Here is a 25,746-nt window from a genome sequence, read left to right as displayed (position 1 = left end):
GGGCCCACCGAGTCCTGGCGAGGAGGCCCAAGCTCAACGAGCCACCGTAGGCGGTGCTGGTGCGGTTCCACCGCTTCGTGGACAGGGAGTGTGTCCTAAGGTGGGCAAAGAAGGAGCGGAGCAGCAGGTGGGAGAATGCAGAGGTCCGGATATACCAGGACTGGGGCGCGGAGGTGGCCAAGAGGAGGGCCGGGTACAATCGGGCTAAGACGGCTCTGCATCGGAAGGGGGTGAAATTTGGACTGTTGCGATGTGGTCCTTTATCCAGGCCAAAAAGTTGGACTCGGATTGAAGGTCGGTTGCGAGGGGATGTCGGGAGGGGATTGATGTGATTGTTGTGTTTTGGGGGGGATGTTCTGTTCGTTTGGTACTGGTTTTTTTTGGGTGCTGGGTGAGGTAGGGTAGAATGGTTCGTAGTAGGGGTTTGGTGAGAGTGTGGGCGTCGGTAGTTGGAAGAGGGGGCCCTATTGGAGGGGGGGGGGGGGGGAGAGAGAGGGGAGACCCGAGGTGGGGGAGCTGGGATCAGGCCGCGAAAGGGAGCTGCGCCAGAGGGGGCAAGGCCGGCTTGGTGGAAAGCGCGGGCTTTTTCCCGCGCTAGGGAAGGAAGGGGGCGGGGTCGGGGTGATGCTGGAGAGGAGCGCCTGCTGGTGGACAGGAGGGGGGGGGGGGGGGAAAGAGAGATTCTCACACTGGGGGGGGGTCGATGGAGTGGCGGGAGCGGCCGGGGCCAGCAGGAGCCAACTGACTTACGGGAGTGCTGTGGGGAGAGCAACGCAGCTGGGGGGGGGGGGGGGGGGGGGGGGGGGGGGGGGGGGGGGGGGGGGGCGGGGGTCGGAGCGTGCGGGAGGCGCGGGCACATGGCTGGCCTAGAAAGGGAGATGGCTAATCGGCACAGGGCGGGGGGGGCAGCCCCCTGATCCAGCTGATAGCTTGGAATATGAGGCGCCTGAACGGGCCGATCAAGAGGGTCCATGTGTTCGCGCACCTGAAGGGACTGAAGGCAAATGTGGTCATGCTCCAGGAGATGCATTTGAGGGTGGCAGACCAGGTTAGGCTGAGAAAGGGGTGGGTAGGGCAGGTTTTCCATTCGGGGTTGGACGCAAAGAATCGAGGGGTGGCGATTTTGGTGGGGAAGCGGGTGTCGGTTGAGGCGCTGAGCATCGTGGCAGACAATGGAGGTAGGTACGTGATGGTGAGTGGTAAGCTGCAGGGGGTTCGGGTAGTCTTGGTGAATGTATATGCCCCGAATTGGAACAATGCCGGATTTACGCGGCGCATGTTGGGCCAGATTCCGGACCTGGAGGCAGGGAGCTTGATAATGGGGTGGGGGGTCTTTAATATGGTATTGGATCGAGCATTGGACCGCTCCAGGTCCAGGACGGGTAAGAGGCCGGCGGCGGCCAAGGTGTTGAGGGGGTTTATGGACCAGATGGGAAGAGTGGACCCATGGAGGTTTGTTAGGCCAGGGAATTCTCTTTCTTTTCCCACGTCCATAAAGCCTACTCCCGGATTGACTTCTTCGTTTTGAGCAGGGCGCTGATCCCGAGGGTGAAGGACATGGAGTATTCGGCCATAGCCATCTCAGACCATGCCCCGCCCTGGGTGCAGCTCGAGCTAGGGGAGGAGAGGGACCAGCGCCCGCTGTGGCGCCTGGAGGTGGATTTGTTGGCGGATGAGGTGGTGAGTGGGCGGATCCGGGGGTGCATTGAAAGATACCTAGAGGTTAATGATAATGGGGAGGTGCCGGTAGGGGTGGTCTGGGAGGCGCTGAAGGCGGTGATTAGGGGAGAGCTAATCTCCATTAGGGCCCACGAGGGGAAGGAGAGGAGAGAGAGGGAGAGGTTGGTGGGGGGGGATTTTAAGGGTAGATAGGAGGTATGCAGAGGTCCCCGAGGAGGGACTACTCAAGGAGCGACAAAGCCTCCAGGCCGAGTTCGACCGGTTGACTACCAAGAAGGCGAAGGTGCAGTGGAGGGAGGCGCAAGGGGCGGTGTATGAATACGAGGAGAAGGCTAGCCGGATGCTGGCACACCCAGCTTCGGAAGCGGGAGTCAGCGAGGGAGATTGGGGGAGTTAGGGATAAAGGGGGGAACATGGTGCGGAGTGCGGTGGGAATAAAAGGGGTATTTAGAGACTTCTATGAGGGGCTGTATAGGTCTGAGCCCCCGACGGAGGAGGGGGGGGGGGGGTGATGTGCCGTTTTCTTGCCCGGCTGAGGTTCCCGAGGGTAGAGGAGCAGCAGGTGGCGGGGCTTGGGGCACCGGTAGGGCTGGAGGAGCTGACTAAGGGGCTGGGGAGTATGCAGGCGGGGAAGGCACCGGGGCCAGGTGGGTTCCCGGTGGAATTTTACAGGAAGTATATGGACCTGTTGGGCCCACTACTAGTGAGGACTTTCAATGAGGCGAGGGGGGGGGGGGGGGGGGTCCTACCCCCGACGATGTCCAGGGCGCTGATCTCGCTGATCTTGAAGCAGGACAAGGACCCATTAGTGTGGGTCGTATAGGCCAATCTCGCTCCTCAACATGGATGCGAAGCTGTTAGCGAAGGTGTTGGCTACCAGAATTGAGGTGATCCAGGAGGACCAGACGGGTTTCGTGAAGGGAAGGCAACTAAACACCAATGTGCGGAGGCTCCTAAATGTAATCATGATGCCTGCAGCGGAGGGGGAAGCGGAGATAGTGGCGGCTATGGATGCTGAGAAGGCCTTCGATAGGGTGGAGTGGGGGTACCTGTGGGAAGTGTTGAGGAGGTTCAGGTTCGGGGAGGGGTTCGTTAGTTGGGTTAGGTTACTGTACGAAGCCTCGGTGGCGAGTGTGGTCACAAATCGGAGGAGGTCGGAATACTTTTGGCTGTACCGGGGGATGAGGCAAGGGTTCCCCCTATCCCCCCTGCTATTTGCGTTGGCAAATGAGCCTTTGGCGATGGCTCTGAGGGAGACCAGGAACTTGACGAGGCTGGTGGAGCAGATGGAGGAAGAGTTTAAAAGATGGGACATGCTGCCACTCTCCCTGGCGGGTAGGGTACAATCGGTGAAGATGACGGTGCTCCCGAGGTTCCTTTTTATATTCCAGTGCCTCCCCAACCTGATCCCCAAGGGCTTTTTTAAGCGGGTCAGCAGGAGCATCATGGGGTTTGTATGGGCGAAAAGACCCCGAGGGTGAGAAGGGTGTTTCTGAAACGGAGCAGGAACAGAGGAGGGCTAGCATTGCCTAATCTGAGAGAGTAATACTGGGATGTCAATGTGGCGATGATACGCAAGTGCGTAATGGAGGGGGAGGGGGCGGCGTGGAAGAGGCTGGAGATGGCGTCCTGTGTGGGCACGAGACTGAGAGCGCTGGTGACGGCACCGCTGCCGCTCCCGCCATTAAGGTACACAAGTCCAGTGGTGGCGGCGACCCTCAAAATTTGGGGGCAGTGGAGACACCACAGGGAGGGAGGCAGAGGCTTCGGTGTGGTCCCCGATCCAAGAGAACCATTGGTTTGTCCCGGGGAGAATGAATGGGGGTTCCTGAGCTGGCACAGGGCAGATATTAGAAGGATGGGAGACCGGTTTATAGATGAGCCTTGGGCGTTGGAGGAAAAATTTGGGCTCCCCCTGGAAATGCCTCCAGGTACATGCAGGTAAGGGCGTTTGTAAGACGGCAGGTGAGGGAATTCCCGCTGCTGCCAGCACGTAGGATCCAGGATAGGGTGCTCTCGGGGGTGTGGGTTGGAGAAGGCAAGGTCTCGGCGATCTACCAGGAGATGCAGGAGGAGGAGGAGGCCTCGGTGGAGGAGCTGAAAGGTAAATGGGAGGAGGAGCTGGGGGAGGAGATGGACGAGGATACGTGGGCGGACGCCCTGGGTAGGGTAAATTCTTCCTCCTCTTGCGCCAGGCTTAGCCTGATACAATTTAAGGTTCTGCACAGGGCGCACATGACTGGAGCAAGGCTGAGTCGGTTTTTTGGAGTAGAGGACAGGTGTGTTCGGTGTTCGGGAGCCCAGCAAATCATGCCCACATGTACTAGGCGTGCCCAGCGCTGGATGGGTACTGGAGGAGCGTTGCGAGGGCGGTGTCTCAGGTGGTAAACACCCGGGTTAAGCCGAGTTGGGGGCTTGCACTATTTGGGGTATCGGACGAGCCGGGAGTGCAGGAGGCGAAAGAGGCCGGTATGTTAGCCTTTGCGTCCCTGGTAGCCCGGCGGACGATTCTGCACAGTGGAAGGAGGTGAGGCCCCCAAGCGTGGAAGCCTCGATCAGCGACATGGCAGGGTTCAATAAACTGGAGAGGGTAAAATTTGCCTTAAGAGGATCTGTGCAAGGGTTCTTCAGGCGGTGGCAACCGTTCCTAGACTTTCTAGCGGAGCGTTAGGACGTGGACAGCAGCAGCAGCAACCCGGGGGGGGGGGGTACTTTGTGTTTACTACTGTGTATATTATCGTTTAATGGGGGGCTTTTATATTGGGGGAATATGTGACATAGCTATAAGATGTTTATTTATGTGTTGTTTGTTTTTTCTTATTTCTGTTGGTTGAAAGTATGTTAAAAATTTGAATAAAAATATATATATTTTTTAAGTCCCCCGACGTTCCAGGTGACTATCCTGATGGGTTTTTTTGTCCATCCTATTCCTGCAGGATAAACCATACTTACCTGGTGGATGTGGCCCTGCACTGAGGTTTCCCTTTGTTAGGGGGCTGTCCAAGATGGCCGCAGTCATTGTACTCACCATGAGGTCAGGTCTCTGCGCTCCAGGGTTTCCCTTTGTCCAGGGGCCACCCAATATGGCAGCCAACTATGTGTATGCCAAATGGGTGAACTCCAGCACTCCCAGGTTTCCCTTTGTTCAGGAACCTCCAAAGTGGCGACTTGCGGTGTCAGCTGGTTCCACGTTCCTGAGGGTGACCTGCTAAGGCCAGTTTGGAGCCCTTCCCCTTCTACCGTTGTTTAGTTCCCTCTGCGGTTTCCGTTTCTCCTCCCCTCTCTTGCTGCCCCCCCCATACCCCCTTTTTTCTATTTTCCTCCCCCTTGGTGTTGTGCTCCTCTTCCCCCCCCCCCCCCCACCAGACGCTCTCTCCCCAGTGGGAGATGCGTTGCGGCACCCCCCCTCTCACACATACTTCCTGGCGCTAGCTTTCCCGCTACTGTGGTGGCCCCCTCCTCCGTCCACTCTGCTGATGTCCCCTCTATCTCCTCCCCACCCTCTCCTGCGCTCTGGTGAACTTGCCCCCTCCTTTCTACGAACTGGTTCTCCTGTTCATAATGAGGCGATGCAGTCCCTCGCAAAATTGTCCGTTGGTTTTCCTCTGCCCCCTCATTGCCTTCTTTATCACTGCCTTACTTGCTTTCTGTCTAGACCGTTCTTTTGGATGAACTTGTCTACTTCTGCAGTGGCGATAATGTTACTTTCTCTGACATGTTACCCTGAGTCTGGCTGGGTACAGCATCCCAAACTTAATTTTCTTTTTGTGTAGGACTGATTTTTGCCCAATTAAATTCTGCACTGGGTTTTGCCAGGTCCCGCCCCAATGTGCTGCTAGACTGATTTTGTATTCCTCCCAGTTGCAAGCCTTTGTCTGTCTGGCCCAGTGAAAAATCCTTTCCCGGTCTTGGTATCTGTGCAGCTTGGCAATGACCATTCTTGCCTGCTCCCCCGCTTTGGGTTTAGCCAGAGTGACCTGTGTGCCCTGTCGATCTCCAGCGGCTTGGGGAAGCGGTCTCTCCCCGCTAGGTTGCCCAGCATTTGGACCATGTAGTTGGTCAGGTCCCTGTCCTCGATTCCATCTGGCAGGTCCAGCATTCTGACGTTCTGGCGCCTCGATTTTCTTGGTCCTCCACCTTTCCTTTCAGACTCCCCTGGGTCGTCACCAACATCTTGATTTCAGCCTCCAGGGCGAAAAATCAGTCGCTCTGGCCCGAGTATGCTTTTTTCAGCTCCTTTATCGTGCTCCCCTGGGCCTTCAATCACTTTCCCATACTATCGAGAGCCACCTGTATGGTGGCCAGCACCTCCGCCACTGCATCCTTGACTGCCACCTTTATTTCAGCCTTAATATCATGTCTCATGTCTTTCAGTTCCCTGGTGAGGAGCGACGTCCATTCATCGCCTGGGCCAGTCTCCCTCTCTTGTAGGTGGCTGGGGACCTCTGTTGGGGGGAGGGGGGGGGGGGGGGTTTAGTATAATTTGGTGGGCTAAATTCAGTCAAAAGTGTATGCTATTCTGTATGATGGAGGAGAGCCACCTGGTGTGCGACTACTCATCACATAGGCTCACAGCAGAATGTGTTAATAGGAAAAGAGGCCAGTGCTCATTGGGAGCAAAACTGAACACGGGACAGTGACTATGTGGGGGAGAGGTGGGGCGTCAATTTGGAGGGGAAAGTTCACAGCCTAAAGTTGCTGAACTCAATGTTGAGTCCAGAAGGCTGTAACGTGACTAATTGGAAGATTAGGTGTCCTTTTTCCAGTTTGCGCTGGGCTTCACTGGAGCATTGCAGCAGGCCAAGGATGGACATCTGGGCATGAAACAGTGCCTTAGTCTCATGCTTTGCTTTATGATGTTGTTGTAATGCACGTTGGCACATTTCATTGCATTAAAAGCACTATGTAAATATAAGTTGTTCTGAATTCTCCCCTTCTTCTAAACACACACAGAGCACCCACTTTGTGCCTGAACACCAGAAGGTAAACTTCAAAATCTGCACTGATGCAGTCTTCAATTATCCATAGCGATTTATCAACAACCTCCAGATTGAATTTAGGAATATGATGCCAATCCGGGTTCTATTATAGTTGCTGGAACAATTGGTCCGAGACTGCCCAGTTTCATTTTGCATTTGAACCTGTAACCTGGGAAGTATTCAAAACCAGATCCTGGGCAAAGGCAAGGCACAATCTAATCACCCATCAGATCTTCATTTTAAATACAATATTGATTGTCAAAATAGCAATAGGTAATAGACGGATTTAAAATCAGATTCTCTGAAAACGCTTGTGGCAGTTTAGCACAAAAATTCAGGTTCAATGTTTCCTGGCTACAGGCTTAATTTTTTTTATCACAGATATTTTCAGAGCTGCTCAACTGCTAATAAATCTTCAGGATTAAACTTTGAACACTGCCTTGTCTCATTTTCAAAAACATAGATTTCAAGGCCATAGATAAGGTTGACGAAGCATAACATTTCTGAGAACTATCCCAGTGGCTATTTTTCTTACATTTAGAATTTGCTAAAAGATTGCATTCTAATCCCATGAGCCAACCTGGAGTTCAGCTTCAATGTTATCCTGTTATCAAGCCTCGACAGAAAGTCATACTATTTTCACACTATTTTTCTTCCACACCCACCTGCAGCCTCAACAAAGGAGCAAAATACTTTCCAGACGTTATGTATCAGAGTCACTTTTAAAATCGTATTTTAATTTTTTTTTCATTAAGTGCATTTAAAAATCAAATTAATTTAATGTTGGTTACAATGAAGGTGTACAATTTGAAAATGTCATTATGGTGAACTACTTAAGCAGTTAATTCATAATGTGCGAATGCATATTGAACCTCCTGATGTCGGCAGTAAAACAGCCTCCTCAAAGAACACCACTGGCCGACAGCTCACAAAGCAGTCCCATTGACACTCCTATTGGCAAAAGACCCAAAAAATTGTGTCTGAAATCCTGGAGTGCCGACTGGAACACATTCCACATCCTACAAACCAACGATAACCCCAGCTCGTGATGGGCCACCTCCTGGCTGACTGCGAACATCACCAACTGCAACCTTGTAACTGACCAGAGTGGTTTCAACCTGCCACTGAATATTTGGACATACCTCAACCAGAGAAAATGTGGCCACTTGCTGCACAAGTGGAACATGAGGAACAGCTCAAATTGTAACCTGTGATGTGACCAAGTCTGGCCACTGCCCATATACTGAACATCTGCCCTGAGAAATCTGTACCCAGTGGCATCACAATGATTCACTCTGTCCACTGAAGCTGCTTAATGGATTGACTATAACTACTTCCCCAGTCGTAGCAATAAAGAACAATCACAATATGTAAACTCTTGTGTTCAAGCTATCATAGCTGGGCACTGATATCTTCAAGTAACTGGCCCTCTTTTTTAGTTGTATCAGAATAGATTTGCAGGGTTCATCAACATGCTTTCACATTCCAAAGAATCAATTTGCCAAACTGATGGACCAGGAATTAGAAACATTTGCACAATCAACAAAGAAATCTGTGAATCTGTGGAAGGGGCTGGATTAGCACACTGGGCTAAATCGCTGGCTTTTAAAGCAGACCAAGGCAGGCCAGCAGCACGGCTCAATTCCCTTACCAGCCTCCCCGAACAGGCGCCGGAATGTGGCGACGAGGGGCTTTTCACAGTAACTTCACTTGAAGCCTACTTGTGACAATAAGCGATTTTCATTTCATTTTTCATTTCATTCCCTCCCCAGTGAAGCAGTTGAGGCTATCTTGTTGAATGTTCTTCAGGCAAAGATAGATAGATTTTTGAACAGTAAAGGAATTAAGGGTTATGGTGAGGGGGCGGGTAAGTGGAGCTGAGTCCACAAAAAGATCATCCATGATCCTATTGAATGGCAGAGCAGGCTCAAAGGGCCAGATAGCCTACTCCTGCTCTTAGTTCTTATGTTCTGAGATAAAAGAATACTGATCTGAACAATATTTGAAGTATTTTAGAATTTACTTTTTGAAGTATTCAAATTAATATAGGAGTCAAAACGTACAAACATAGAAATTCCAGTGTTGCCAAGTAATGTCATCACATTCCTTTGAATTCCCTCCAAATCAATGACATCACTCCCAATGCCCCCATTGCTGAAATTTTAAGAAATGACTTGTTCAAATCAAGCCTGAAAATCACAAAGATGTGAATGAAGTGAAGAGGTTAAGACAAAGATGGTGATGGAGAATATTTGAAGTGGAAGCTGACAATTTTGGTGATGAACAGGATGGGGGTGGTTTGAAGTTTATCATATCATAGATCATATCATAGAATTTACAGTGCAGAAGGAGGCCATTCGGCCCATCGGGTCTGCACCGGCTCTTGGAAAGAGCACCCTACCCAAGGTCCACACCTCCACCCTGTCCCCATAACCCAGTAACCCCACCCAACACTAAGGGCAATTTTGGACACTAAGGGCAATTTATCATGGCCAATCCACCTAACCTGCACATCTTTGGACTGTGGGAGGAAACCAGAGCACCCGGAGGAAACCCACGCACACACGGGGAGGATGTGCAGACTCCGCACAGACAGTGACCCAAGCCGGAATCGAACCTGGGACCCTGGAGCTGTGAAGCAATTGTGCTATCCACAATGCTACCGTGCTGCGGAGGCTAAAGTGAGGATACTCCCAGGATTGGTAAATTTCAAAATATTCCCTTTACTTTACACAAACTAACATTAGTAGTGCTGAAAAAAGATACATGCAGTTGAAGCTTTTCGTCTTGCACTCATCAGGACAGATTCGTAATGATACAAAATCTCAAAGGGAACAATTTATATTTTATTTTGTATAAATTGTTGTTCCCTTTGCGATTTGGTACTCTTGCGAATCGGTCCTGATGAGTCCATAGTGAAAAGCTTTGACAGCGTGACTCTTTTTTTCAGCAACACAAGTTCTGTACAACCAAGTCCAAAAGTTAAAATTTGAAATTGGGGGGCTAATTTTGATGGTATTAGACAGGAACTTTCAAAAGTTGATTGGGAGAGTCTGTTGGCAGGCAAAGGGACGGCTAGTAAGTGGGATGCTTTCAAAAGTGTGTTAACCAAGGTTCAAGGTAAGCACATTCCTTTTAGAGTGAAGAGCAAGGCTGGTAGAAGTAGGGTGTCTCGGGATATTGAGGCCCTGGTCAAAAAGAAGAACGAGGCCTATGGCATGAATAGGCAGCTGGGATCAAGTGGATCCCTTGAAGGGTATAGAGGTTGTTGGAGGGCAAAAAGGGGACATAAGATTGCTTTGGCAGATAAGATGGATGTGGCCTTCAGGAGGCACGACAACGCAGAATCGCTGAGCAGAAACTGATAGCCATTTCCGCACGCATGAGTACGGCCTCAAACAGGACCTTGGATTCATGCTGCATTACATTCACCCCCCACCATCTAGCCTCGGCTTGCAAAATCCTACCAACTGTCCTGGTTTGAGACAATTCACACCTCTCTCCAGTCGCAACGTCTGGACCTGTAAGGATTTAATTACCTGCAAAGACTCACATTCAAAGTATCATCTTGCATCATTTACTTTGTCTATATCTGTGTTTGTGGAATCCACCTCTTTACTTACCTGATGAAGGAGCTGCGCTCTGAAAGCTAGTGATTCCAAATAAATCTGTTGCACTTTAACTTGTGGAGATGCCGGCATTGGACTGGGGTGAGCACAGTAAGAAGTCTTACACCACCAGGTTAAAGTCCAACAGGTTTGTTTCGATGTCACTAGCTTTCGGAGCGCTGCTCCTTCCTCAGGTGAATGAAGAGGTATGTTCCAGAAACATATATATATATAGACAAATTCAAAGATGCCAGACAATGCTTAGAATGCGAGCATTAGCAGTTAATTAAGTGTTTACAGATCCAGAGAGAGGGGTAACCCCAGGTTAAAGAGGTGTGAATTGTGTCAAGCCAGGACAGTTGGTAGGATTTCGCAAACCCAGGCCAGATGGTGGGGGGGTGAATGTAATGAGACATGAATCCCAGGTAGTGGTTGAGGCCGCACTCATGTGTGTGGAACTTGGCTATAAGTTTCTGCTCTCCATTCACCTGAGGAAGGAGCAGTGCTCCGAAAGCTAGTGTTTGAAACAAACCTGTTGGACTTTAACCTGGTGTTGTAAGACTTCTTACTATTTAACTTGTTGTAAGACTTCCTACTTTGGCAGACAAGGCAAAGGAGAACCTAAAGAGCTTCTACAAAGACAAAAGAGTAACAAGGGAGAGAATAGGGCCTCTTAAGGATGCACAAAGTCATCTTTGTGCAGATCCACAAGAGATGGGCGAGACCCTAAATTAATATTTCTCATCGGTATATTTATTATTGAGAAAGGCATGGATGTTAGGGAACTTTGGGGAAATAAATAGCAATGTCTTGAGTATAAATATTACAGAGAAGGAGGTGCTGGAAGACTTAAAGCACATCAAGGTAGCTAAACTCCAGGATCTGATGCAATGTATCCCAAGATGTTGTGGGAGGCTAGGGAGGAAATATCTGAATCGTCGACAGCCACAGGTGAGGTTCCGGAAGATTGGAGGGTAGCAAATGTTGTGCCTTTGTTTAAGGAGGAACGCAGGGAAAAGCCTGGAATCTACAGACCAGTGAGCCTAACGTCTGTGGTGGGTAAGTTGCAGAAAGTATTCTGAGAGATGGGATCTACAGGCATTTAGAGAGGGAAGGACTGATTAGGGACAGTCAGCATAGCTTTGAGTGGAAAATCATGTCTCACGAATTTGATTGAGTTATTTGAAGGGGTAACCAAGAAGGTAGATGAGGGCAGTGCAGTTGACGTTGTCTACATGGACTTTAGCAAGGCCTTTGACAAGGTTCCACATAGTAGGTTGTTTCATAAGGTTCAATCGCACAGGATCCAGGTGAGGTAGCCAATTGGGTACAAAACTGGTTTGACGACAGAAGACAAAGGGCGGTTGTAGAGGATTGTTTTTCAAACTGGAGGCATGTGACCAGCAGTGCTGGGTCCACTGTTATTTGTTATTTGTATAAATGATTTGGATGAGAATTTAGGAGGCATGGTTAGTAAGTTTGAAGACGACACCAAGATTGGTGGCATAGTGGACAGTGAAGAAGGTTATCTAGGATTGCAATGGGATCTTGATCAATTGGGCCAGAGGGCCGATGAATGGCAGATGGAGTTTAATTTAGATAAATGTGAGGTGATGCATTTTGGTAGATCGAATCGGGGGCAGGACCAATCAGTTAATGGTAGGGAGTTGGGGAGAGTTATAGAACAATGAGTTTGAGTACAGGTTCATAGCTCCTTGAAAGTGGAGTCATAGGTGGACAAGGTGGTGAAGGCATCCAGCATGCTCGGTTTCACTGGTCAAAACAATGAATACAGGAATTGAAATTGTACAAGACATTAGTAAGGCCACACGTGGAATACTGTGTACATTTCTGGTCACCCCATTATAGAAAAATATATTATTAAACTAGAAAGAGTGCAGAAGAGATTTACAAGGATGCTACCGGGACTTGATGGTCTGAGTTATAAGGAGAAGCTGGATAGACTGGGACGTTTTTCCCCTGCTGTAGAAGGTTTAGAGGTGATCTTATAGAGGTCTATAAAATAACGAGCGGCATAGATAAGGTAAATAGTCAACATCTTCTCCCAAAGGTCAGGGAGTCTAAAACTAGAGGGCATAGGTTTACGGTGAGGAGGAGGGAGAGAAGAGATACAAAAGGGTCCAGAGGGGCAACTTTTTCACAGAGGGTGGTGAGTGTCTGGAACGAGCTGCCAGAGGCAGTACTAGAGGCGGGTACAATTTTGTCTTTTAAAAAGCATTTAGACAGTTATATGGGAAAGATGGGTATCGAGGGATACGGGCCAAATGCGGGCAATTGGGACTAGCTAAGTGGTAAAAACTGGGCAGCATGGACAAGTTGGGCCGAAGAGCCGGTTTCATAGAAACCACTATGACTCTATCAGCAATTGCATCTCAGTGCGGCACTTAAAAATGAGCTGCAGAGCATTGAAGACATTTTCAATCTGACTTGGTCAATATTATTTCAAAAAATTCCCTAAACGTATTTTTTATTGCAACCACTTCCTCCTTGTCATGATATGCAGACACACACAATGATATACAGACAAGCAGCTAATGGACAAAGAGAACAGGATATGACCAATAGGCAGGCAGGACACTCAGGGGTGGGGTCTGACTATAAAAGATACAAGGCACTTACTTACACTCCACCTCTTTCCACTGATGTACATCTAGAGAGTCAGTCAAGGGTGTTGTTACAATCTCACACCACCACGCAAGAGCTAGTCTGGTTCAGTCAGACAGAGTAACCACACTTAAGTTAGCAGAGAGTCGAACTCACAGAGAACTGTGCTAACTGTGCTATTAGTTCAAGAAACCTGATTGAACTAACTTCAAGGTCTGGAGTATCTTTCTGATCTACGCTGCATCGTTGAAGCCAGTATTAGACCAGTGCACCTAACATGACACTCCTAAATTAAATACAGATTTAAAAGACTTGGAGTTCAAAAGGCAATTATATCCATTAATAAAGGGACGTCAAGGCATTTGTTAAGCTGCTTATCTGTTGGTTGAAGCTGTTGCTAAATACAACTCACAAATCCCCATTCTATATTCCACATGAAAATACAATAACTTGACTGCCGCTAGGTACCATACAGGAATCAGCATCGCTCTACAAAATGCAAAAGTCACCCCTGGAGTATGGGTTGTGCCCTAGTGATCAACACTGGAGGAACTTGCAAGCAATGATGCGCATGCAACTGAAAGAAGCTTACACAGGGCAGGGCTCTGTTAGACCTCTGGCCACATCTCTTGTCAGAAGTACCCAGCAAGGTGTTGATGATTGCAGTTTACTTTCTGTACCTTTTTGGAGATCTTAAACTGAGGCAGCACAGGGGTAAATCAGATCTGTACATTCTGGAGGTCAAGCTTTTCTTTTGAGTGATTCTCATAGTTCCTGTAAGGTTCTATTGCTAATGGGGATCAGTAAGACACAACCTGACATAGAACAAGTCAGTTGGTGTGGCACCAACTGAGCCATTCTTAAGAAATTCTGAAACTGGTTGCTGGCTTAAACTGCAAAAAGAAAATCAAAGCATGAAACTACATCAAAATGTGAAACGTGTTCCTTCCTCCACAGAGGCAACATGACCGGAGTATGTACAGCATTTTCTGTCTTTATTCCTGATTTTCAGCAGTATTTTGCTTTCATATTGTTAAATGACTCATAATGCACATTGTAGATACAATAAGCTCAAAAGCAGCAGCAGCCCACACCAGAATTTTAAAATGGGCAAACGATGTACAAGGATAAAATCTCGCAAACTAACTAGCGCAAAGCCCCAGCATTAAGTTGCAGAACCCAGGGTCCCTAATCACTTAAATGCTACGTCAAAAAAACCCCACATGTTTGGAACACTCAAATATTTTGCAGAAGGAGGAACTGAGAATCTGCAGGGAGGCAGTGGCATAATGGTACTTTCACTGGACTAGTAATCCACAGACCCAGAGTAATGCTCTGGGAACCCGGGTTTGAATCCCGTGACGGCAGATGACAAAATTTGAAATCCCAAAAATCTAAATGAAAAGTCTAACATTACATTATGACATTAGCGAAAGGCAAGATGGTCCAATAAAAGTTACGAAAAGTAATCAACATAATTCAGCTACAGAATCAGTAGCAATCCTGACTCGAAGTTCGAAGTAGGTTCAGGATCCATTTCAGGACTTGAACACAAAAATCAAAGCTGACAATTCAGTGCAGGCTGTATGCTCTCTCAGGTAGACATAAATAATCCCGGGACATTACTTGAAGAGCAGCGTGATTTTTCACTGACATCCGGGCCAATACTTATCCCTCAATCAACAACACAAACAAATTATCTAGTTATTATCACATTGCTATTGGCAGAGATTGGTCCCCATGTTTGCTACAATAGAACAACGATGATACTTCACAAAGTATTTCATTGGCTGATAAGTGCTTTGAGATGTCCCACGGTTGTGAAAGATCCTTTTCACGACACTCCCAGTTAGCCCACGTGATTAATGGTTCCAGCCAATCTTTAAAACATTGCTGTAATTTTTTAATCACATCCAGATATTTGTAAAATGCATGTACAAAACATCCTTTAAACAATTCCATTGTGTGTAAGTTAACAGAAATAACAATATATTGTTGAAATGCACTGTTGTATGCATAGGTTTTGATGTAGAAAAACCCCACAAATATAGCATAATGCACCAGTACGATGAAGGAATATTAATATATAAAGGCAGAAAATATTTGGGCACTTAAAACCGTATCAGAGTTTGCAAAAAGTGCTATAGTTTTTCTTCTCTCTGAAATATAATGTGTTTATGACATGATTTAAATGTGCATTATTTCTGCTGCTGTTGTATTGGTTGCCACCTATTCAGCCTTTTACAGTAGATATTGCGCAAATGCCAGAACAGAATGCTTAAACAGTCAAGCCACACTGCGTAATTGCATTATGCAAATCTATGGAAACAGATCTAATGAGGTCATTCCTGCACTGTTTATGCAGAATAAACATTGAGGTGTTTTTCAACCCCATCAACTTGCACTTAATAGTTTTTTGTCAAATGCATATTTTTTATACAGGTAAAAAATATGTATAATCTCTGTACAGCTTTCAGTACCCCATATTAAGTAGTACTGTAAAATACTTACCAAATAGACTACTAGAATGGTGTCTTTTAGATAAAGGCTTCAATTCATTTGATCCCCATGCGTAACGTTTGTAATTTTCCCAAGCATGTTTCATCATCTACAAAACATAATGGAATGCCTGATAAATTCCAGTGCAAACAGGTTTCAACCAAATTATCGTACAAAACATAGAAGAACCATCCACTGAAATTTCTGGGCCAATAATTTTTTCTCCACACAATAAATCAAAGCATGTTTAGATGAACATTAAGAAAGATTACTCTTAGAAAAGGATAAAAAGTAGAATTCTAGCTCTAGAAATGGAATAATTCTTGACATAGTTAACACTTATTTTTTCCCCATTTTTAAATTAAAGAAACATCTACTATATGCGAGTTTTAAAATAAAAAGGCTGAAATGACTTCTCACCAACTTTAAACTGCATGGCAAACGCAGAGGAGAAAGTGAATATCAGACTACGAGATAGGACATTTGCAGCAATAATAAACAAATTCAGATAATCAAAACACAGCTTTTTCTATTTGTTCTCTAATGCAAATAAGCTGCCAATTGTCCACCTCGAACACAAGGTGACAATGCCCATTCCTTGATCCGCTAAAATCCTTCTCCCATAAAAAGGAGGTATATATTTCTTGGATATTGACCAGCAACAATGAAATAACAGAAGAATGTCCAGTTTATGATGGCGGGAGATTCAGTGGGAAATTTGGATCTGATGGCAATGCCAAAATTGCAACTTGTCCTGGAAGTGCGATGGAGGCAGGTTTAATCGGGGCATTTCAAGCGGGCATGAGATGATTACTTGAATCTGAATAGAAACAATGTGCAAGGGTACAGGGAAAAGGCAGGGGAATTATGCCAATTCATGATGCTTGTTTGGGGAGCAAGTGCAGGCATGATGGGCCAAATGGCCTCGTTCTGCACCATAACAATTCTGTGATTCTCAGTGCTGGGGATCACAGAGAGGGAGAGATCTTCTTGATAACTGGATGCACTACAAATTTTTGGTTCTGTATTCTGTTGGCACCATTGTGCCAGGTGTGGCAAAGACAGATACAAACTTCATAGCAAGGAGCAATTCTGGAATTTTCATAAGAATACCAAAGACAAAATGCAATGCAAGTTGTAATGAGACTTCCTTCCTTCAGGTATGGCTAAATAAAATAAAGCTGGATTAAGGGAAAACAACATAAGATGCGTGATTGGGTGGCAGGGGAGAGCCTTAACAAATGTTTATTTTTATAGCACCTTTCATGTAATAAAATATTCCAAGGTGCTTCACAGGGGCATCAAGGGAGCCATTGAGAGATTCTTGGAGGTCACGGTAACAGGGTTGGAATGGAAAACAAAGCCATTGCGAATTAATCTCTGGCTACAATCAGTTAGATGAGAATTGAACCAGGTGAGTGCAGTCCTACCTGGTTGAATGGCACTGGAGAAGGATAGTGTGGCCAACTATGTCATAGGATCCAGATAGGTCAAGAAAGACGAGGGAAAGTTTACAAAAACAGAAAATACTGAAAAAACTCAGCAGGCTGAGCAGAGGAAAAACTCTTGATATGAAGTTGTTCACTTTGGTTAAAGGAATATTAGAAGTGGTGAATACAAATGAGAAACTTGTTAAGTATGAATGTTCAAAAATACTTGGGAACGCTCACACAAGGAACACAAAAAGTTAAATGCAGGTACAGCAAGAGTTTCGGAAGGTAAATGCCATGTTGGCCTTTATTGCAAGGGGAGTGGAGTACAGGAATAAAGAATTTGTAGTGTGCAGGTTTGGTCTCCACTTTAAGAAATTATATACAAGCATTTGAAGCAGTGCAGTAAAAGTTCACTAAATGGGTTCCAGGAATGGGGGAGTTGTCCGGCTCTGAGAGGCTGAGCAAATTTTGCCTATTTTCTCTGGAGTTGAGAAGAATGAGATGCGATCCCATTGAAGCATACAAAATTCCAAAGAGGCTTGATAGGGTGGACAGAGAGATTGTATCTGCTTGTCAGGGAATTTAAACGTAGAGGCAAAGTCTCAGGCTAATAGGCTGATCATTTTGGACCTAGGTGAAGTGAAATTACTTCACTCTAAGGGTTGTGAATTCTGGAATTCTCTACCCAGAAGGCTGTGGATACTCCATCATTGAATACATTTAAGGCTGGAATCGACAGATATGGGGAACAGGCAGGGAAGTGGAGTTGAGGCCCAAGATCAGCAAGGACTGTACTGAATGGTAGGAGAAGCTCGAAGTGACATAGAGTACACATCTGCTACTATTTCTTGTCACTTGTGTAGACAGAAGGGTGGAGAGAGCTGAGACACTGGCAGAGTCCCCAGGGTCAGCAGTGGCAGGGGTGAATTGAACAGTAAGGTTGGCAAGATTAACCCTCAGCAGGCTCGCTGCACAAGATGATCAAAAACGCGATGGATCAATTAGGGTTGCTACTCAATGAGCCAGCGTCAAGATCCTCAATCAGTTATTCCCTCCCTTCCATTTCCTGATTTAAAGCTATTTCTGTAATGTTCTTTGTATCCTTTTAATTTAATAATCTTTATCCTCACAAGTAGGCATACATTAACACTGCAATGAAGTTAGTGAAAAGCTCCTAGTCGCCACATTCCGGCGCCTGCTCGGGTACACAGAGGGAAATTTCAGAATGTCCAAATTACCTAGCAGCACGTATTTACGACTTGTGGGAGGAAACCGGAGCACCCGGAGGAAACCCACAGACATAGGGAGAACGCGCAGACTCCACACAGACAGGCACCCAAGCCAGGAATCGAACCTGGGACCCTGGAGCTATGAACCAACAGTGCTACTCACTGTGCTACCTTGCTGCCCTGTGTTGCCTCTATAGTAAAGACTGATGCAAAATACCTGTTCAGTTCCTCTGCCATCTCCTTACTTTCCGATTAATTCCCCAGACCTGCTTTCTATCAGACCAACTTTCACTTTAACTCTCTTCTTTTTAAAATATCTATATTCTTAAAATATGTCATATTATTTCTAGCTAGCTTTCTCTTGTCCTCTTAATTTTTCTTTCCTCATCAACCTTGTTTTTATATTCTGTCCACGGATAGTGGGTTCTCCCCTTTGAATTTTACTTGCTTGTTGGAATGTATCTATTCTGTGTATTCTGAAATATCCCCTTAAATGTCTGCTGCTACATCACTAATGGCCAATTCCTTAACCTAATTTGCCAAATCACTTTAGCTAGCTGTGCGTTCATGCCCTCAATGATCTTTTTTTTAAGTTTAAAATATTAATCTTAGGCACATTCTTCTCTCCCTCAAACCAAATGTAAAACTCAAATCATATTATAATCGCTGCTACCAATGGGCATCTGCACTAAGAGGTCATTAATTAAATCTAGCACATTGCAATATACTAGGTCCAGTACAACCTGCTCTCTGGTTGCCTACAGAATGTGCTATTCTAAGAAACTATCCCAAAAACAATCTATGAATTCCTCATGCAAGTTACCTTTGCAAATTTACTCTGATTTTTCCGGTCAAGACATAGATTAAAATCCCCCATAATTATCACTGTACCTTTCTGACAAGAGCCCATTATTTCCTCTTTTGTGCCTTGCCCTTCTGTATGGTTGCTGTTAGATGGCCTGTATCTGTCCCCAAATCACTTCAACATCCTGGTTTAATGAGCTTAGGTCATCCCTCTCTAATGTGTGAAAATTATCCTTAATTAAGAGAGCCACCATTCACATTTTCCTAATTTCCTGCCCTTCCTATATGTCACGAATGCCAATATTAGTTCCCAATCTATGTCACCCAGCAGTCATGTCTCTGTGATGGTTATCAGATTGTATTTATTTATATTTGTGCTGCTGGGGGCAGCACGATAGCACAGTGGGTTAGCCCTGCAGTCTCACGGCCCCGAGGTCCCAGGTTCGATCCTGGCTCTGGGTCACTGTCCGTGTCGAGTTTGCACATTCTCCCCATGTTTGCATGGGTTTTGCCTCGGTGGTAAACCACGGTATTGCATCGTATGGCATTGTATTGTGTTGTTACATGCCTGGGCTTGTCCCGGCTGGCTCCGCCTGTGGCTCCTCCCCTCGGACTTATGTATAAAGATAGCAAGTCTCCGCCTCCGACCCAGTTCGGGTCCAGAGGCAGGAGGCATGCTGTTTAGTGTATTAAAGCCTCAGTTACGTTCATCACTCGTCGTGTGTTTATTGATGGCAAATCAATTCAATACACTAAACTCCTAAAGATGAACTCATCACTCAAGCCTGATCGGCTGGAGCTGGACCCACAGGCAGCCGATGCTACAGAAACTTTTGAACACTGGCTAAGCTGCTTTGAAGCGTACCTCACATCCTTCGCCGAAGACTCCAGAAGCAGCAGATCCTCCACGCACGGGTGAGCCCAAGAGTCTTTCTCCTCATCAGGGACGCCCCCTCGTACGCGGAGGCAATAACGCTGCTAAAAGGACAATACGTGAAATCCGTTAACGAGGTGTATGCTAGGCACCTCCTCGCCACGAGACAGCAACGCCCTGGGAAATCCATCACAGAATTCCTGCATGCCTTGCGTATACTCTGCCGGAACTGTGACTGCCGGGCGATATCGGCTACCCAGCACGCGGAGCTGCTGATCAGGGACGCTTATGTCGCGGGCATGTACTCTAACTATATCCGCCAGCGACTACCAGAAGGGAGGAACACTCGGCCTCCCAGAGACAGTACAACTCTCCAACTTGCTGGAGGTGGCCTCCCAGAGCATGGGGGCCTACACCTCCGACCGCGTGGCACCCTCGTGGGCTTAATGGGCACAGCCATCAACCGACCCGGGCGCAACGCAAGCCTGCGCCGCGCAGCGGCCCACCAATGCTGGAGGCCAGGGTAATCACCCCAGACAACACTGCCCGGCACAGAACACAACTTGTAACGGCTGTGGGGAGAAGGGCCATTTTACAAAAGCCTGCCAGGCCCGATCCCCCCCTAAGTCTTCTAGGCCCAGCAGCGCTGCCTGCTGCCAGTCAGGTCAGCCCACAGCTGCCGCGCCACCCACCATGTGTGACCCATGGGCGCCGCCATCTTCAATTTCGGTCACCACATGCGACCCACGGGGGCCGCCATCTTGGACACCATCGCCACTGCCACCCGCCACGCGAGACCCACGGGGGCCGCCATCTTGGATGTCATCGCCAATGCCACCCGCGACTCATGGGCGTCTTCATCTTGGGACCACTCCGCAGCCTCCCAAGAGCCCAGCTCGGCCAACCACACGCTGGCCGCCACTACCTCCGACCGGCCTACCGATCACCTCCATCACACTCGACCAGTCCCGGCCGCACCACCTCGAAGTCCACGATGACCGTCCGGATCAACGGGCACAAGATGGCCTGCCTTTTCGACTCCAGGTGCACAGACAGCTTCATATATCCAGATACGGTAAGACGCTGCTCCCTCCCAATCCTACCCACGACCCAGAAAATCTCGCTGGCTTCTGGATCCCACGCAGTAGAAATCTGGGGGAACTGTGTCGCGACCCTTACTGTACAAGGAGTAGAGTACAAACCTTAGGCTCTACGTCCTCCCCCTATTACTGGGGCTCAACTCCCAGTGCAATCTCCAGAGCATTACCTTAAAGCTCGGCGGACCCCTGCCCCCCCTCACCGTCTGTAGCCTCGCGACCCTTAAGGTCGCCCCACCCTCCCTATTCGCAAACCTCACCCCGGACTATAAGCCCGTCGCTACCAGAAGCAGATGCTACAGTGCCCAGGACAGGGCCTTTATCAGGTTGGAGGGCCAGCGACTCCTGCGAGAGGGGATCATTGAGGCTAGTAACAGCCCCTGGAGAGCCCAAGTGGTCATCAAGACTGGGGAGAAGCACCGGATAGTCATCGATTATAGCCAGACCGTTAACCGGTACACGCAGCTCGACGCGTACCTCCTCCCCCGCATATCTGACATGGTCAATCAGATTGCGCAGTATCTAGTCTTCTCCACAGTCGACTTGAAGTCCGCGTACCACCAGCTCCCTATCTGCCCGGAGGACCTCCAATACACTGCCTTCGAGGAAGATGGCCGCCTCTACCACTTACTCAGGGTCCCCTTCGGCATCACAAACGGGGTCTCGGTCTACGAAAGAGAAATGGACCGAATGGTTGACCAGTACGGGATGCGGGCCACGTTCCCGTATTTGGACAATGTCACCATCTGCGGCCATGACCAGCAGGACCATGACGAGAACCTCCGGCGCTTCCTTCGCACCGCTAAATTCATGAACCCAACCTATAATAGAGAAAAATGCGTCCTCCGCACAACCCGTCTTGCCATCCTCAGCTACGTCGTGGAACACAGAGCCCTAAGGCCCGGCCCCGACCGCATGCGCCCCCTCCTGGAATTCCCCCACCCCCACTGCCCCAAGGCCCTGAAGAGATGCCTGGGGTTCTTCTCGTACTATGCCCAGTGGGTCCCCACCTATGCGGACAAGGCCCATCCACTGATCAAATCCACCGTTTTTCTCCTGACGGCTGAGGCCCGACTGGCCTTCAACCGCATCAAGGCAGATATTGCCAAAGCCGCGATGCACGCTGTGGACAAGTCCATCCCATTCCAAGTGGAGAGCGATGCGTCGGACTTTGCTCTGGCCGCTACACTCAACCAGGCTGGCAGGCTCGTTTGTGGCTTTCTTCTCCCGTACCCTCCATGCCTCAAATTCGACACTCCTCCGTCGAAAAGGAAGCCCAAGCCAACGTAGAAGCTGTGAGACATTGGAGGTACTACCTGGCCGGCAGGCGATTCACTCTCCTCAAGGTCGATTGCCTTCACGTTCAATAACACACCGTGGCAAGATTAAGAATGACAAGATTCTGAGGTGGAGGATCGAGCTCTCCACCTACAGCTATGATATCTTGAATCGACCCGGGAAGCTCAGCAAGCCCCCAGATGCCCTCTCCTGCGGTACATGTGCCAGCGCACAGGTAGACCGACTTCGGACCCTCCACAATGACCTCTGTCACATGGAGCCATAAAACTGACCCCCTCGTCGGGAAGGTCATGCTCCTCCATGCAAATCCACAATATGCCCATGTGGCAAACCAGGACGGGCGGCAGGACACGGTCTCCCTTCGGGATTTGGCACCTGCAGGTGAGAGAGCGTGAGAGAGCCTGCCCATACACCCCCCCCCCCCCCCCCCACCCACCCCCGACCCTACACTGTCTTCCCCCACCCCTGCCCACCTCCCTCACGAACTAACACCCGGAGGCCCACCGGCGACCATCACCACCACCCCCGCCCATGCACCACCCCCGACTCAACATCTGGGTGAAGAAGAAGACAACACGCTCCCGGATGCGCAGGTCTTGACCGACCGGCTCCCACACCACAGCTGGGACTGAGGCGATCACAGTGGAAGGTCAAGGCCCCCGACAGACTTGACCTTTAAGACCGCTTCACCCCCGCCGGACTTTATTTTAAACAAGGGGCGAATGTGGTAAACCATGGTAGTGCATTGCATGGCATTGTCTTGTATTGTGCCTGCCTGGGCTTGTCCAGGCTGGCTCCGCCTGTGGCTCCTCCCCTAGGACTGATGTATAAAGGTGGCAAGTCTCCGCCTCCGACCCAATTCAGGTCCAGAGGCAGGAGGTTTGATGTTTAGTGTATTAAAGCCTCAGTTACGTTCATCACTTGTCGTATGTTATTGATGGTGTATCAGCCCCCACAACCCAAAGATGTGCAGGATAGGTGGATTGGCCACACTAAATTGCCCCTTAATTGGAAAAAATTAATTGGGTACACTAAATTTATATTTAAAAAAATTTGTGCTGCTAATTCATATATTTTGTTACGAATGCTACATACATTCAGATGCAGATCCTTAAGTTTTGGCCTTTCATTATGTAGCATTTGTCATAACATCCATTCAAGTATATAATGAGATGCAGACAGGCAGTGATTGACACACAGGATGACCAGTAAGCACACAACACAGTGCAGCCAATCACCAGACAGGACCCACTATAAAGCAGAGAGCACTAGGTTTCCCGCTCTCTCGGGACCCAGCCACTGAGACAGTCAGATCCACGAGCTAGCAAGCACAAACACCATGCAGTAGCTAGTAAGTCTGCTCAGGCTACTACAAGGTCACTAGTCAGATCAGTATAGTGTCAACCCACAGCTGAATATGTATATCAGTTCTATCGTTGAATAAAACAGTGTTGGATCTTCTTCAGTGTTAGATGTCTGTTTCTAACTTCCTTGCATCGAGTGCAGTCCACATCGAACCTACCTGCCTAACACATCAGCATTATCTACTGATTTACTCTTAGATTGGTACTCTGTTCCTTATTCTCACTCTCGGCTCATCATTTTGCACATTAAAAACTTGGTCTCATTTTTTTCTCCACTGATCCCTTGTTTATTTAGTTTAAAGCCCTCCCTACTTCCATAGTTATGCAGCTTGCTAGAACACCAGGACAGCACGGTTCACGTGCAAACCGTCCCAAAGTTACCCCAGAACAGTCTTCTCCCACACCAATCTTTGAGCCACAAATTCATCTCTCTAATTTTATGTGCCCGACGCCAATTTGTACATGGCTCAGGTAATAATCCAGAGATTACTATCTTTGAGGGTGTGCATTTCAAATTTTGTGCCCAGCTTGTCATACTGACTATGCAAAACCTTTTTCCTGGTTCTACCTGTGTCATTGGCAACTACATAGGCCGTGACGACTGGATCCTCTCCCTCCCATTGCAAGTTCCTCACCAGCCCTGAACAGATGTCCTGAATCCTGGCACCTGACAGGAAACAGAGGCGCCTGGACTCTCGCGCTTTGCTGCAGAGAACAACATCAATCCCCTCAGCATATCGCTCTTACTACCATTGCATTCTTTCTTACTCCCCCCTATTCAAAAGCCTTGCTGTACGAGGGCCATAGTCAATCAGGTCATCCACCCTGGAGCCCCCACTCGAATCCGAACAAGCTGAATGAACCTCAAATATATTGGACAATTGCAACGGTTGAGGTTCCTGCCGACTCAAGTCCCCTTCTTTGCCTCACTCGCAGTTACACACTCCTGTCCCTGACCACTGACCAAATCAGAAGATCCGGTCTATAGAGGTGTGACCCACTCCTGGTACAAAGCATCCAGGTAACCTCCCTGATGTGTCCTTGAGCAGTAACAGAATGAAAGAGAATGCTATTCCTAGAAATATCAAAAAATTATTACCATCTTTGAATAAATATTTCCTATGTAGTAAAGTGAAAGATTGGATTGAGTTACCCACCAGCACTTGAGAAAACAGTGCAACATCCAAACGTTGGCAAGACGCTGATCGCTTAGAGGGGGTTTTCTTAGCTCATCAATTAAAGGGAAGCAGGCAGACAGATAAAATTTACGGACTTGAGAATGGCAGCAAGACTGGACTCGGAAGTTGGAAGTGGCTTCATCAAGCTGTGGATTTGCCCACACACTGACTAAAATGTTCTGTCACCAATATAGAACAAACGTAACTCTGCTAAATGAACAACACAGAAGCAATGGAGTTTACATCAGAAATAATGCAGAAGCCAATTTAAAAATACCAATTCATGCCTGCAAATTAAGATAGTAGCAGGAGAGCTTTTTAGACGTTCAAGTGACAAAACAAGTCATATGCGCCATTTTTCTTGCTCAAGGTCTTTAAAAACAAACTCAAATCAATATTGCACTTGAGCATCCTTACTAGTAATTAAGTCATTCGTTCACAAAATCCCTAATTTGTTTCTGCATACTGTCTATTAAAGCTTCTGTTGACCCATCCTATTGCTATGAGCGATACTGCTATGGAATTCTATGGAAAATCACATAAATCCCTCTGAACAGCAAACAGTTCAATCAGAATGAACATGATGATCAGATCTTGATAATTCATCCATTAATTTAATTTTCTAAAGTTAGCAAACAGTAGTTTAATTGCGTTAAAATACAAGTAGGTGTACACTTCTCTTTATTTGAAGTGTTGTTCTGTAAATAGAAGCATTCAACCCAGATCTGGGCTTTTGAGAGGAAGATAGATTATGTTGTGCATGTAGGACAAGACCCAAATGAATTTCAAAATCAAAACCACTCAGACTTGCACAGAATAGTAATAACACCAATTTCTGAAATCCTGAAGAGCACAACAGAAGTCGGAAGTTGAGTGAACACGGTGGTTCACCAATGCAACAAAAAAATCTCTGTATACCACAGGGACAGATTAACTAATTTCTACCCAAGTAAAAATACCAGAGTACGACAATTTACCAAATTCTTTCTCATGGGCAGCAGAGTAGCACAAGTGGTTAGTAGCACAGCGCCAGGGTCCCAGGTTAGATTCCCCGCTGGGCCACTGTTTGTGCGGAGT

General features: G+C 47.7%; 1 protein-coding gene across 2 annotated transcripts in view; it reads right to left on the bottom strand.

The window, feature by feature from the left end:
* man1a1 (mannosidase, alpha, class 1A, member 1) overlaps nucleotides 1-25,746 on the bottom strand; it is a 591,384-nt gene that overhangs the window by 381,809 nt on the left and 183,829 nt on the right. For both annotated transcript variants that reach the window (XM_072499366.1, XM_072499367.1), the window contains exon 2: nucleotides 15,404-15,500. In XM_072499366.1, coding sequence (XP_072355467.1) covers nucleotides 15,404-15,500 — 97 coding nt within the window. The remainder of the gene's footprint in view (nucleotides 1-15,403; nucleotides 15,501-25,746) is intronic.

Source organism: Scyliorhinus torazame, chromosome 4, assembly GCF_047496885.1.
Source record: "Scyliorhinus torazame isolate Kashiwa2021f chromosome 4, sScyTor2.1, whole genome shotgun sequence".
NCBI lineage: Eukaryota > Metazoa > Chordata > Chondrichthyes > Carcharhiniformes > Scyliorhinidae > Scyliorhinus > Scyliorhinus torazame.
Note: the sequence above shows the minus strand (reverse complement) of the source record. Positions and strands in the feature narration are given on the sequence as shown.